The sequence below is a fragment of the Trichosurus vulpecula genome, chromosome 7 (genome assembly GCF_011100635.1).
Source record: "Trichosurus vulpecula isolate mTriVul1 chromosome 7, mTriVul1.pri, whole genome shotgun sequence".
In the NCBI taxonomy this organism is placed as follows: Eukaryota; Metazoa; Chordata; class Mammalia; order Diprotodontia; family Phalangeridae; genus Trichosurus; species Trichosurus vulpecula.
The window spans coordinates 21,705,872-21,720,769 of NC_050579.1; the positions used below are offsets into that span (position 1 = coordinate 21,705,872).

A 14,898-nucleotide genomic window follows, 5' to 3' on the forward strand; every position below is an offset into this window, starting at 1 on the left:
GACATGGAGAGGGGGGAAGAGACAAAGACATGGAAGGAGAGTTCAAGAAGCTTCACCAAATCCCCTTTGTCCTTAAAATAAAATAGCAGTTCTTCTGTTTGGCTCTTAGAGCCCTTTACCATGGGGCTCCAGTCTTTCCTTCCAAGACGATCACCAGCATTAATTCCCCTCAACGTCCTCATGCTCTCACCAAACTAGCCAACTTCTTCTCATCCACAACAATCCATCTCCCATCTCTGGACCTTTGCACAACAGACTCTCATATTGCAGTGCCTCCCTCCTCATAGTGCCTCCTAGAAACCTCGGCTTCCTTCAGGATTTGGCTCGATGCCTTCTCCTTCAAGATGCCCTCCCCCTTCCCCCAGTTGTTAGTAACCATCTCTCTTCGATAACTGAATTTGTATGTATTCTGTATATATCTAACCGTGAGTGGTATTCCCTCAGTAGAAAGTAAGCTCCTTGAAGGCAGGGATACTTTGTATCCCCACTGCCTAACCCAGTGTTTGACATACCGTAAATGCTTAATTAAAGCTTTGTTCACTGATTGACCTAGAGATAAAAGGAGAGACAGCAGTAGGGACATGAGAGGAGAAACAGAAGGGGACAAAGACATAGAAGGCTGGACAAGGAGGACGTGGAGGTTGGGGGATGGGGTGACAGGGCCAGAGACATGGAAGAAGAGGAACAAGGGCAAGGACATGGAAGGAGGAAAAGAGACAGAGAGGGAAGGGCAGGAACATGGAGACAGAACCATAACCACACACGGAGAACCCATACCACTGTCTGACCAGTGTTTCTGCCCCATCCAGGGATTTCCTTCTCTCCTCCTCCTCTTCCTCTATCACGCTCATCTGAGAGCCACAATTAGTTATGTTCTGTGCTGGGTACTCACTCCGGAAAACCACCGGTGTGCCTTTGACAGACACACGCAGAGACTGGCCATACACAGTGATGAACAATAGCTGAAGTTTAGCCTTTTGAGGATCAGGAAGCATTGTCATTACTTCCAGATTTAGGGTGAGAGCAGGATTAGTGTGGGAGCACTAAGCAGTCCTCTCCAGACTGGCTTCCTGAAGGGGGTGGTTACCTCAGGTTTTTTTGGGGGGTGGTGTCCTTATCTGGCTGGCTTTGTTTGCCTTAATTTGTCTTTTGGGTAGCTAGGTGGCCCAGTGGATAAAGTGCTAGGCCAAGAGCCAGGAAGACCTGAGTTCAAGTCATTCACTAGGTACCTGCAAGCAGTGTGACCCTGGGCAAGTCACTTAATCTCTTTGCCGTTCCTCAACTTTAACATGAGGATAATAATAGCACCTACCTTCCAGGGTAGTTGTGAGGATCAAATAAGATGACATTTGCAAATCACCAGGTACTCAATAGGTGCTTAATAAATGTTTGTTTTCTTCCTTGTCTCTGACTCGATCTTTGGGGTGTTCTTATTTCTTTAAGGACATTCCCATGCCTGGGCAGAGAAGTCTGCGCTATCTCTCCATCAGACTGTGGGCTCCCAAGGGACAGGAGCTCTATCTTCCCCTTCTCCCTCTCCCCCACGCTCTCCGAGATCACAGTCCCGGGAGCAGAGCGCTGAGCACAGTGTGTAACACATAGTAGGCGCTTGATAAATGCTTATTGACTAACGGACTCTGTCTCAAGGCCCGTCGATCAAAGGCTTCTTGAAGGCAGACTGTCTCCCCCATCAGACCAGGGGCTCCCTAGGGAAAGTGTTGTGTCTCTCTTCAGTTCCCCGCCCCCCCCCCCCATCTGACTAGAGTTCCCTTAGGGCCGAAGGGGCTGTCCATACGCTCAGACCATCCTGGGTCGCAGGGGCTCCCAGGTGCCATTCATTTAGTTCAGGGGCGAGTCTCAACCACTAGACCAGAGGTTTCCCCAGAGCCGGGTCTGTGTCTCCCCAAAGAGACCAGAGCTGTCTCTATCCCAGCTGACCAGGTTCCCTGCTCCCCATCAGACCAGGGACTCCTTCCTCAGTTTCCCTTTCAGTCTCTAGGCCAGGGGGTTGGTTAACTGAGACAGGAGGTTGTGAGCCGGTGTCGGGGCTGGAAGCCGCTCGCTGTGCAGAGGCGACGGGGCCGAGGGACCACTGGGCCTCGGCGGTTTGGGCGGGGGGGTGGGGGCTTCTGGGCCCCCAGGGTCGGGGCGGCCGGGGCGGCGGTTCCTTTAAGAGCGGCGGCAGCGCCCTCTGGCGGCCAGCCTGGGCTGTGGCCGATCCCGCGGCCGATCCCGGAGCCGGAGCCGGAGCCGGGGCCGGGCCTGGGGGCGGCGGCGGCGGTGGCGGCGGCATGTACCGGGCCCGGGCGGTGCGCGCGGGGCCGGACCCCGGGAGCCCCGGGGGCCGCTTCGGGATCCTCAGCACGGGCCAGCTCCGGGACCTGCTGCAGGACGAGCCCAAGCTGGACCGGATCGTGAGGCTCAGCAGGAAGGTAGGTAGGAGCGGTGTAGACGGGGCGGGCCGTGTAGACGCGGCCGGCCCCGCCCCGCCCCGCCCTGCTCCGCCTCTGGGCCCGGGGCGGGGAGGGAGGCGCCCTGGGACTTGCCCCTGCCGGGGGTCCCCCCGGGGCTGGGGGCTGGGGGCTGGGGAACCGGGGCCAGGCCGGAGCTCGGGGCTGGGGGAGGGGGCGCCGAGGAAGGAGGCGCTTGGTGTGGGGGGGATCCACGGGGGGCGGCGGGCGGTGTGGCCGCGCCTAGTCGGGGCTCTCAGGCCGTGGTGGAGAGGACAGGTGTGCATCCATCCTCCCCTGGCCCGGGGGAGGGGCGGCTGGGCTCTCGGCTGGGGGCCGGAGGGGGCCGAACGGGAAGGCCCCAGGAGTCTGTGGGGACAGGACGGGAGGGGCGGGTGTGGGCATTCTGTAGGTGACAGAAGGGGAGGGGCCGGGGTGCTCTCTATACGGCGACGCGCGGAGGGGTGGGCATGCCCTATAGAGGACAGAAGGGAAGGGGCGTGTGTGTGTGTGTGTGTGTGTGTGTGTGTGTGTGTGTGTGTTTTCTATAGGGGGCCAAAGGAGGAGGCGGTGTGTACATTCTGGGGGACAGAAGGGGAGGGGTGGGTGGGTGTGCCTTCTGAAGGGGACAGAGGGGAGAACATTTCTTATAGAGGACAGAAGTGTGTGTCCTATAGGAGGCTAAAGGAGGAGGGGGTGCAATCTATAAAGGCACAGGGGTGGGTGTGCGTTCTGCAGGGTGCAAAGGGAGGGCACATCCTATAGCGGACTGGAGGAAAAGTGTATGAGGGGGCTAGAAGAGGAGGAGGCGTGTGCAGTCTATGGGGGACTGAAGGTATGGGCATTTCCTGGGGTTCAGAGAGGATCTATTCTATAGGGGCCAGAAGGGATGGGTATGTGCCAAGAGATAGAAAGGAGGATGTGTAGGATATAGGGGAGGGCTGTGTGCATTTCATGGAGGGGAAAGGGCAGGATTGTTTTGCATTCTGTGGAGGAAGGTCTAAGTTGTCCATAGGAGTTAGAAGGAGAAGGTGGGTGCATTCTATACGCACACAAGGGAGGGTGTATAGCCTACAAAAGGCAGAATGGGATTGGGGTCTATCTTCTATAGGGGCCAGACAAGTATATATGTCAGTGGGAAAGCTGTTCCAAAGAGGGCAGAAGGGGAGGGTCGTACGGTCTACGGGGGACAGAAGAAATGTATACACACATGTAGATGTTCTTTTGGGTGATGCTCAGAAGGAGTGATGTATTCTACAGGGGATGGAGGGGAAGGGGGTGTGTGAGTTTCATGGGTTAAAGGTGCAGGGGGCGTGTGCATTCTATGGGGAATAGAAAGGAAGGGCATTGTAGTTTATAGGAGGCCCAAAGTTAAAGCATTATATCCTAAGAGGCACAGATCAAGAATAGAAGGCGAGGGGTACTTGTATCACTGGAGAATGAGCACAAAGGAGATACATTGTATCAAAGTTGGACACTTACTAACAATGTGGTCATGGGCAAGTCACTTAAACTTTCAATTTCTTCACCTGTTAACAGGGAGATGGTACTACTTGGGCTCCCTATGTCACAGGGCTGCTGGGAGAAAAAGCTTTGCAAATCTTACAGAAACAAGTGGTTGTTATTAGGATTTGAGTGAAGACAGGCACATGTATAGTCTACATGGGACCTTAGAATCCAACCCCGTCATTTAACAGATGAGGCCAAGGGAAGGGAAGAAGTGGCTTGCTCAACCTCACACAGGAAGTGAGTATTGGGGTGGGATTTGAATCCAGGTCTTCTGACCTCAGAATCTCTATGTTATGCTGCCCCCTCTTATGCATAGGGACAGAAAAAGGAAGAGGGATGTGGGGACTGAGTGGATATACAGACACTTCAGCTTCGAGTGAAAGAAATATTGTAGAAGGTAGAGAGGACTGTCCTGCAGTATGGATAAAATCTAGGAGGTCGCCCCAAACCTTCCTGGTGCAAAAGATCTCTCACTGCCAATGATCGGAGGCATCCACACCTGCTCTGGGATTTGGAGGCAAAGGATTTATGTTCAAATCCAGTCTATTGGGCAAGTGACTTTACCTCACTGGGGCTCAGTTTCCTCATCTGAGGAACGTCCTGCTTCATTTGAACTCTGAGGTCCCTTGCAACTGTAATGACATAATCCTTTTGTTACAAAGGTGGGGTCTCTGGTTGTGAAATGTGGCACACCTTGTAGTTTCTGTCTATAGTGGTTTTGCTGTATTTTCTTTGTTATAAGGGAAGGCTCAACTTGAAGGGAGGGGGAGGTGGGAAGGGTATATCTGGAAATGATTCCAGTATAAATACAAAGGGCATCAGTAAAACAAACACCCCACCCCAATTCTATGGTGAAAGTTTTAGTTCAGAGGCCCACCTAATTGGGCTCATCACCCCTAGCAAACTAAAATCTCTTAGCTGCGACATGGTCCTGTGGACAGAGCCTAGGGAAGGTCCCTAATGGGAAGTTGAGAATTGCTCCCTCTGACCTTTGACTTCTGCCTGGGCAGTTTCCGGGCACTCTGTCTGGACAGCCTGGTGTTTGCTTGGTTGTTTAACTTATTGCTCTGGGGTTGTACCTTCCAGACCAGATATGTTGAAAAGCCTTAGGAAACCCAGTGTCCGGCCTGTATGCTTAATGAATCAAACTCTGCTGCTGAGTAGTTAGCTACATGACCTTTGGGAAGTCACTTCCCTTTTCTAGTCTTCATCTGTGAATGGAGGATGCTGGCTTCCGTCCCTGAGCTTGAATGTACATTGATGCTGATTGCCATCGTGCCTGTGCCCCAGGAACAGGACTTACTGGAGGCAGACAGTGTAGGAAGACTTGCCTGCTGTGGGCTGGGGTGCCAAAGGGCCTTTCCCATTCTCTGCCCATCCCCATGTGAGCCGCCTGTCAGAGCGCAGCACTTCCAGAAAGCATGCCCCTTTCTCCCAACTATAGTGGGTGCGCATGTGAAACAGGATGAACTCTGGGGGTGTGGTGGTTACTAAATCCTGACCTCAGAGGCCAGCTAGTTCAGTCCCTTCCTTTTATAGAGGAGAAAGCTAGGGCTTGGAGAGGCAGAGCAACTTGTGTGAAGTCACACAGGAAATGAAAATAGCTTGCTTTTATAGGTTTACATACATTATCCTGTTTGATCTCCACTTCAACCCCATGTAGTTCTCCCCTATTTAGGGGTGTAGGTCCCCACATTTTCATGCAATTCTCCCAACTTGGGGGTTTAACTCCCCACATTTTTGGTGCAATTCTCCCCATTTGGGGGTGTAGGTCCCCACATTTTTGTGCAATTCTCCCAACTTGGGGGTTTAACTCCCCACATTTTTGGTGCAATTCTCCCCATTTGGGGGTGTAGGTTCCCACATTTTTGTGCAATTCTCCCAACTTGGGGGTTTAACTCCCCACATTTTTGGTGCAATTCTCCCCATTTGGGGGTGTAGGTCCCCACATTTTTGGGAGAAAATTCTCCCCATTCTCCCCATTTGGGGGTGTAGGTCCCCACATTTTTGGTGCAATTCTCCCCATTTGGGGGTGTAGGTCCCTACATTTTTGGTGCAATTCTCCCCATCTGGGGTGTAGGTCCCCCATTTTTGCTGCAATTCTCCCCATTTTGGGGTGCAGGTCCCCATGTGTTGGGGTACAATTCTCCCCATTTTTGGGGAGAAAGAGAAACTAAGTTATTTGCTCAGGGTCATACAATAGGTAAGTGAGGTGGGATTTGAACCCAGGGTCTTCCTGACTCCAAGTCAGGCGCTTTGTCCACTGTGTCATATCTCAAGTTATATCTTAGGATCATAGATTTCTAGTAGGAAGAGACTTCAGAAATCCTCTAGCTCCAAACCCAGTGCTCTTCCCCCTGTACCACATTTGGGGTCTCTGGTGCTTAGCCAGTGTCTGGCACGTAATGAACACCTAAGAAATGTTTTTTGACTAAGATTACATAGTGGCCAAAGCCAAATGAGAATATCTTTTGTCTGCTGATGCCTGGGAGTGCACTATACATGTGGTTGGGTTTGTCTCTTTCCATAGAATGAAAAGCAGGGACTATGGCCTTTCCTCCCTTCTCTGAAGTGTGTTGGAGAACAGGGCTGAGCACACAGGAGAGGGGTACTTAATAAAAGAGTGGATGGACGGATGAATGGATCACTTCTGTCTCCCTAGTTTCAGGGCCTGCAGCTGGAGCGGGAGGCATGTCTGGCCTCCAATTACACCTTGGCCAAGGAGAACCTGGCCCTGCGGCCTCGGCTGGAGATGGGCAAAGCTGCTTTGGCCATTAAGTACCAAGAGCTCCGGGAGCTGGTGGAGAGCTGCTGGGACAAACAGCAGAGGCTGGGTAAGTGCTGGCCGTCTGTGTTCAAGGAGCAGCCCCAAGCCTGCCTCTCCCCAAAGATCCCTACTGCTGGCCATTCGAGGCATCCCCTCCTGCCCCATTAAAGTCATGGATTGGACACTGAAGGTGGAGGCTTGATCTGGTAACACACTGGCCCCTGTGAGCACACGAGGGTTTAGCTTGGTGTCATTTTGGAGAGGTTGGAGCAAGGCCCTGAGAGATTGGGCAGGATATAGGGGAGGCAGATGGAGGTAAAGGTCCGGAGCTTCAAGCCCCAAATGGGAGGGCAGGGCTTCATGGGAGACCCTGCATGTCCTGGGGGAAGTGAGAAAGGCCCTGATGGGGGAAGGGGAAGGGGCCCTTTGGGCCGTGGGTTGGCCCTGGGCCACTGGCTCTTCCTTTTCTTTTCTTCTTTCTGGCCTAGGGCCAAAGAGGAAGTCAGGGGGATGAGGGAGGGCATCCTCAAAGTGAAGGGCTTTGGGAATGAAGTCACTCGGACTCCCAGCCCTGGTTCGTCAACACCCTCAAAATCTCCAAGTCAAGCCACAAAACGGCAGCCCTCCTCCCATCCTTTAACTTACAAGAGGTAGCGGTGTGGTAGGCCTTGTAGCCAGGAAGACCTAAACTCAAGCCCTACCTCTGCTCTGTCCTGGCTGTGTGACCTTGGGCAAGTCACTTCACCTGTTGGTGTCCTAGGCAGCGTCTGAGGTGTAAAGAAGGTGCTAGCCTGCACTGGTAGAGGGAGGTGCTTTTTCTGGGGGTTCCTATCACAGCTCCAATCCCCATCCCTCTCCCTACTTAGAAACTAGGTATGTTAGGAGAAGGGTCTGCAGGTCAAAGAAACACTAAAAATAATAACTAACCTTTATATAGCATTTGCTGCGTGCCAGGCACTGTGCCAAACAACCATCGTCTCATTTGATGTTTACCACAGCTCTGGGAGAGAAGCGCCGTTATCATTCCCATCTTACAGATGAGGAAACTGAGGCAAACTGTGGTTAAGTGACTCACCCAGGGTCACACAGCAAGCAAGTGTCTGAGGCAGGATTTGAGGGCAGGGACCATAGCTTCTCCTCCCTTCTCCGAAGTGTGTTGGAGAACAGGGCTGAGCGCACAGGAGAGTTGTACGCAGTACCCTCCTGACCTCAAGCCCAGAGCTCTGTGCGCTCTGGGGCCCTCCAGCTGCCCACTAGACAGGGTGCTGTGACTCTGGGACTTAGGGGGCTTTGGTTCCCCCCCCCCCAAGAAGGAAGGGAGGCTCTGGGGCCCTCTAGCTGCCCACTAGGCACGGTGCTGTGACTCCAGGACTTAGGGGGCTTTGGTCCCTTCCCCCGAAGAAGGAAGGGAGACTCTGGGGCCCTCTAGCTGCCCGCTAGGCAGGGTGCTGTGACTCCAGGACTTAGGGGGCTTTGGTCCCCCCCCCCCAAGAAGGAAGGGAGGCTCTGGGGCCCTCTAGCTGCCCCCTAGGCAGGGTGCTGTGACTCCAGGACTTAGGGGGCTTTGGTCCCCCTCCTACCCACCCCCCCCCCGCCGAAGAAGGAAGGGAGGCTAGTTAGATTCTGTCCCTGTGGTCCCCAGAGGTGAATGTGCAGCGCTGGAACCCACAGTGCGCCCTGAACAGGCTCCGGGCAGAACTGGAGGAAGCCGAGCAGGAGGCCGAGGTGAGCAGGGCAGAAGGATGGCTTTTCTTTTTCTTGTTACTATTTTAAAGCGTCTCCCATTTTCACTGCTGTCTTTCATTTTTACGTCACATCCATTTCCAAATGTCTCGCTCCTCCACCCCTGCTAGCTGAACCATCCCTTGTACCGAAGATGAAAACATAATGGGAGAAAAGGTTTATCAAAACTCAAATAAATGGCTGTCTGATAGTGTGTACAGTGTTCCACAGCTTTAGTCCACCTATTTGTGCAAGGAAGGGAGGGCGGCACCTTTTTCCAAACTCTTCTGGACCCAGCTTGCTCCTGACGATTACACTGTGTTCAGTTATGTGTGAGTTCTGTGGGCTTTTGGCTTAGGTTGTTACAGTCATTGTGTGTTTTGTTTTGCAGATTCTACTTACTTCACTCGGCATCGCTTCTGATAAGTCTTCCTTTCCTTCTCTCAATACACTATAGTTGTTATTTCTTACGATGCCACTCTTGATTTTGTTCAAGTATCATAATTCATTTGGCCCTTTAGGGGGCCCTAGGAGACAGAAGGGAAGAGAGAGCAGTGTTCCAGTTATTCCAGGGTTCTCTCCCTGTCCCCCGCCCCTGACGCACTACTCATTCCTCCGACAACCATTCGTTGGTTTGGCGCCTCTCTATCCCGCCATCTCTGTTGCCTTTCTTCCCTCTTCTTTTCTCCTTATCCAAATTCTTCCAATCCTTCAAAGCTGTACTCATGGCTTATTTCCTCCATGGAGCCTTCCTGGACTACTCCAGTCATCTGTCCAATTCCTTAGCAGCTACAACATTTACAGTTAGCACTCGTGAGCCAGCATTTGGCTGTTGTATGCCCTGCTATCTGTGAGTCTCATCATGGAATCCCAAAGACCCCCTAGTCCAAGCTCCTCATTTTACAGAACAGCTGAAGAGATTGTGACTTGGTCCCTCAGTGGGGTAGTGGCAGAAGCTGGGACTGGTACCGTGGTGTCATGACTGCCTACCACCCCCATGGTCTCCCCCCTACCCTACCCCCGTAGCAAGGCTCTTCTGAGTGCAGAGGGGACACAGTAACGGAGGGTGTGAGATGGGCCCTGTGTTGGGGGGCTGAGGTCCCCAATCTTTGCCCCTCCCCTGATTTTGTCTTTTGATCCCTCATCCTCTTTCCTCCCTCCCACAAATCTCTCTCCTTCCCTTGTGCCCCAGGAGCAGATGGAGCAGCTGCTACTTGGGGAGCAGAGTCTAGAAGCCTTCCTGCCGGCCTTCCAGCGGGGCCGGGCCCTGGCCCATCTGCGTCGGACCCAGGCTGAGAAGCTTCAGGAGCTGCTGCTAAAGCAGGAGCGGCCCCAGCCCCCCACCCCGCCCCCTCCCCCCTCCCCCCCTCCTGCTGCAGCACCCACCAAACTTTTCCAGCTGCGCTATGCCTTGGCCCCCGCCACAGCAGCTCTGCTGCCCTCGGGGGTGGCCAGGGGCCTGCCTGCAGCACCCCGAAACCTCCCACCTCTGGACTCCCGCCCTGTCCTCCCCCCAGTCCAGGGCTCCCCCCTGCGCCTGCTCGGCCAGGCCTCCTTGCTGAGTCCCCGGCCCCCGCAGTCTGAACCCCCCCATCGGTAGGGTTTAGAACATGGCCCCCTTCTAGGAGGGCCCCCAGACAGACTTGATACCAGGCTCCTACCACCACCATCTTTGAGGAGTGAGGTGTTGGAGGGGCAGGCTCCCCTTCCCCCAGGACTCCAGCAAGGTCCCTGCCCCTGGAGGCAGAGCCCAGGAAAAGGGGCTCCAGGAAGATGAGACAGTGGGTAGGGGTGGGGGGGCAGGGGACTTTGCCCCCCAGCTTTGAGGGAACTCTGCTATTTCTCTCTCCCTGGCTGGGGTGGGGGGAGGGTTTCAGGGCTGGCCAGAGCTTGCTTTTTCCCATGCCCCAAGAAGGGAGCATTCCCACATCTAGGCTTGCAGGGTGGGGGTGGGGGCATTTTCCACGATCCACCAGTAACCTGGGAAGGGGCCTCTCGCTGGGCATGATGCCAAGGCAGCTGGAGATATCCTCAGATTTCTCCCTGGCCTCTTCCTTTCCTCCATCCCCTGGTTCCATTGTTGTGGCTGCCAGGAGGGCCTTCGCCCAGGATGGCCAGGTAGCCCTTGGGACCACACGCTGTCCCCCTCCCTCCATAAACACATACATACACTCCAGGCCCTGGGCACCCCAGGCATGAAGGGGTGAGGGCATTGTGGCATTGGGGGGAGGGGGCGCTTCTGTCCAGCAACCAGAGCAGGGCAAACCGGAATGCCCGGCAATGAGAACACTCTGTCCTTTTCTGTCTTGTCTCTTTAGAATGGGACCCCCAAGAGGGCAGGGTCCTTGTCTTTGTGTGTTCTGTCTAGTGCCCTGCCCACCAGGCCCCTCAATAAATGTGATGGTGAAGATGATGATGAGGCCAGCCTACTGAACACTGCATGCTCAGTTCATTCCCACCTTCTCTGCTTGCACTGTCCTTCCCTGTCCTCTGTGCCTCACCAACTCTTACCCGCCCACCCTCCAGAGTCCTACCTCTGCCATGAAGCCCACCAGGCAATAAAGTCTTTTTTTGTGTGCACTGCTTGCCCAGTTGGAGACAGAATGGAGAGGGTGTGCGTGCCAGCCTGGTCTTGGCCGAAATTCACAAGCTGGCCTTGGGAGAGGATCCCTCACTTCTTGTGGTGCCAGCCCTGGGGCTCCTTGGACCTCATCACCTTGTTCACGTGGGGCTGGTTCCCCTGGATCTGTTCCAGGCTGACCAGATCCCTACCCATATTGATGATCTGCTGAGAGTGTGGAGGTTGGCCTCTGGACTGGACTTTTGCTCTGGTGTTTGGCCTTTGGCTATGTGGGGAGATAATCAGGCCAGAAGAGACCTAGGAGACCATCTAGTCCAACCCCCGCATTTTGCATATGGGGAAACTGAGGCTGCCTGAGGTGAAGTGGCTTTCCAGGGTCACCCAGGTGGGAAGGGGCAGAGCTCAGGCCCCCTGACTCCCAGTCCAGGACTTTTCATTGCATTCCTTCTGCCTTTCATTGGCATGTTAAGTCTGACTCTTTCCAACATCAGCATCAAAGCCTGAGGCAGGCCTAGGTGAGGCCACTGAAGAGGTAGCGTGCTTGGACCAGGTCTCCGGCTGATGCAATGTTACCATTGAAAGGAATTGAGGATCACCTAATTTAGTGGTTCTCAACCTGGGTCTAGGAGCTTGGGGTTTTTTGTTTTTTTTCTGAGACAGGGTTGCCCAGGCTGGTTTCCTTTATAATCCTATGGATTTTATGTGTTTAAAGCCATTCTGAGAAGGGGTCTGTAAGCTTCACCAGACTGCCAAGGGGGCCTATGACACAAGAGGAGTTCTAGTCCAATCTCTCTTACTTTACAACGGATATGAGACCATGAGAGAAGTGAATTACTTAAGGTCATCAGACACAAAGAGGCAGAGCTGTGTTTTGAACCCAGGTCTTTTGACTCTTAAGTGCAGTGGTAAGGTTATTCCCTTTGAGGCCAAGCATCCTGCAGGACCTGGGGCATCAGCCTGGAGGCAGGTAATTGAGTCTGTAGGGTTCTGAGTTAGCTTCCTTTCCCCCCAGGACCTCAGAGGACCATCTGGTGGGCTGGAAGCAGGTTGGGGGAGGAGGCCGTGATGTTCTCACCATGGGGACAGGCCCTTGGGAGGGGCTGATGGGCCTGCTAGGGAGAAGTGTTGCCATGGCAACTGGAGGGCCCTTGAAAAGCTTCATCATAGAAGGGATTGTGTGTGTGTGTGTGTGTGTGTGTGTGCATTTATGTTGGGGGGGCACAGACGAGGACAGTCAGTAGGTCCCTCAGTGACCCTCTTGTGTTAAAGGGGCTGTGGTTTGCAGTTTCCTCTGGTGCTGGTGGAAGAGGCGGGGCTCACCACCCCAGTGGGCTTGCCTCTGGGTAAGGGGGGAGAGAACCTTAGAGTTGGCTGGTTAATGAGAAACTTCATTAACTGAAGGCCCAGGATGTGACCCTGACTGAAGGGGGAGGGGAAGCAGGTGACTGGCAGGCAGGAGGCGAGTCGGGCTCAGAAAACCACTCTAAACCTGGGAACAAAGGGAGTGTTGAGGATGCGATATCCAGCGCGCGCACACACACACACACTCACACACACACACACACACACTCACACACACACACACCACACACACACACTCACACACACACACACACACACACACACACACACACACACACACGCGCAGGTACCCATGCACAATGAGGGATAGTAAGGAAATGCTTGGCTGTTGCAGACCAAACCATTTCCAAAGCGAGCTTGCTGGCACGGGGAGGATCAGTAAGGTGGGTCACCCCAGTTAATTCAGGTTTTTCATAAATAAACCATGTCGTGGCATGGTAATCAACCTGCTTTGGCTCCTTGCACAGACCTGGCTGGAGAAGAGATCTGTCCCTGTTCAACGCGGCTCCCTGGACCACTTACATATTTTTCTTGCTTTAAGAAAATCTGCTAACTCTTTCCAAACCCATGGGTCTGAAGGATTCTTTGCTTTACATGGGATCTAACCAATGTTTTCTTTTAAGAGTCACTCTCCTCCCTGATGCTGTTCTTTTAAAATAATACTGACATCAACCTTTCCAGAGTCCTTTTCTTGCATAAAATGAGGCCTACTTGTGGTACGTAAGTAGACCAAAGATCTAGGCTCCAGCCTTCCCAAGAGGCTAATTTTTAACTACTCCACAGCCTTGAAATGGGAGCCCTGAGCAGAGACCGGAAGGAGGTGTGGCTCCCCTCCCAGTTTGTGATGAAGAAGGTAACATGGCAGCTTCAACTAAGAGACCTGGAGAGACGGTACCTACCAACTTCCTGGCTGAGGACGCATCACTGAAAGCCTTAGATGGTGCTGTCCTTACATGGTCTGGGACATTAGGGCATTAGTTCAGTGTTGGGCTTGGCACACTCTTGCACGTAGGCAGGGCAAAGGAGAAGCAGCATGTGACTGAGCCAAGATCACGATGGATGCACCGTATTAAGCCTAGAAGATGTGGCTGTTTGGTCTGGCTAGGCCACACAGGAAGCTTCTGTAGTTTCCACTTTCCTAGACCCTAGAAGGAATGGTGGAGCTCCTGAATGTTCCTGTTCTCCTAGATCAGAAGGAATTCCTTAGGCCAGGGCCTTGGAAAAATCTCTTTTGTTGTTAGGGTTCAGCTGCCTGAGTTTTTTTTTCAGGTCTAGGCTGTACCCTATTCAGTGGTATCCACCCAAACCGGGTGAGGAGGATGGGGGTGGGGTGGGGGCGGGGGCAGACGAGAATGAGTATGGTGTCCCTTCGCCTTCCAAAACCAATCAATTCAGCTGTACGCTTTCAGTCAGTTAATAAGTATTTATTAAATGCCTTAGTGCCAGGAACTGTGCAAGACACTATGGATGTAAAAACAGAAACAAGACAATTTTTATCCTCAAGAAATGTATATACCCTGAGGGATAGGGAGGGGGAACAGAATCCACTTCTTCCAGGGCTTTAAGCTCTATCAATCATCCCCTCTCCCTCCGTTCTTTCCATATTAGTTTATCACCCTTTACCAAATAACAGGTCACATTTATATAACATTATGGTTTAGAATTTTTTTTCATCACCCCCTGAGAAGGGAGTGATGTGATTGAACCTCTCTGAACTTGGCTAGGCTGGTCCTGGGACAGTATACAGGCCTATACTTGAAGCCTTTCTATCTTGGGAGGCAGAAGTCGACAGAGCCATTTATGGTCTATGGGCATCTCCTCCATGCCAGGCTGAGACACTGGAGGAGAGCATTAGTGGAGAAGTGTCTGGAACATAAACATTTTAATTGAATTAAAATCTATTATTGGTCAGTGACATGGAAGTGAGAACAAGTAGCTGAAATCTTATCAGCAGTAGGAAGGAAGGGGGCCTGGTTTGGGTGATGAACCATCACTCTTTAAACCCCCAGGGAAAGAATGGGGGGCATGAGCTTGGACAGGCTGATCTTGAAGGCACAGAGGGAGGATTCAGCCAAACATATTTGGTGAATTGGTGGTGGAGCCTCCGAAGGAAAAGAGGCATCTCTCTCTGTCATGATTCAGCTAGCTCTGAATTCCTTGGTCTTGAGTTGGGGGACAGGGAGGAGATGGGCTCCCAGAGGACATGTACACCTTCCCTTTGCCCTTTGGACTCCAGCTCCCCAATGTCCCTGGCCTCTGTCTTCTTCTCTGTTCTCATCCTATAACCACTTCACACAGGTCATCCCCCTCCTCTCCTGGATGGTCTCTCTGGACTGTCCCGTTTCCCACCCCCACCCTCCCACTTTGCAATCTGCACAGCTGTCAAACTGACATCCCTAATTAGCACACGTCTGCCACTGCTTCACTCAAGAAACATCAGTGGCTTCCACTGCTCTTGGTACAAACTCTACACTTCTCTGTTTGGCACCGAAAGCCCTTTACAGTCA

The 14,898-nt window shown here is 53.1% G+C and overlaps 1 protein-coding gene across 1 annotated transcript; it reads left to right on the forward strand.

Annotated features, from left to right (window-relative positions):
• Positions 1–2,291: 2,291 nt before the first annotated feature.
• On the forward strand, positions 2,292–11,028 carry VPS37D (VPS37D subunit of ESCRT-I). The gene is made up of 4 exons (XM_036769440.1): positions 2,292–2,432; positions 6,622–6,793; positions 8,369–8,451; positions 9,641–11,028. Exons 1-4 carry the CDS (start codon positions 2,292–2,294, stop codon positions 10,046–10,048), a joined length of 804 nt encoding a protein of 267 aa, XP_036625335.1. The 3' UTR covers positions 10,049–11,028.
• The last annotated feature ends 3,870 nt before the right edge of the window (positions 11,029–14,898 follow it).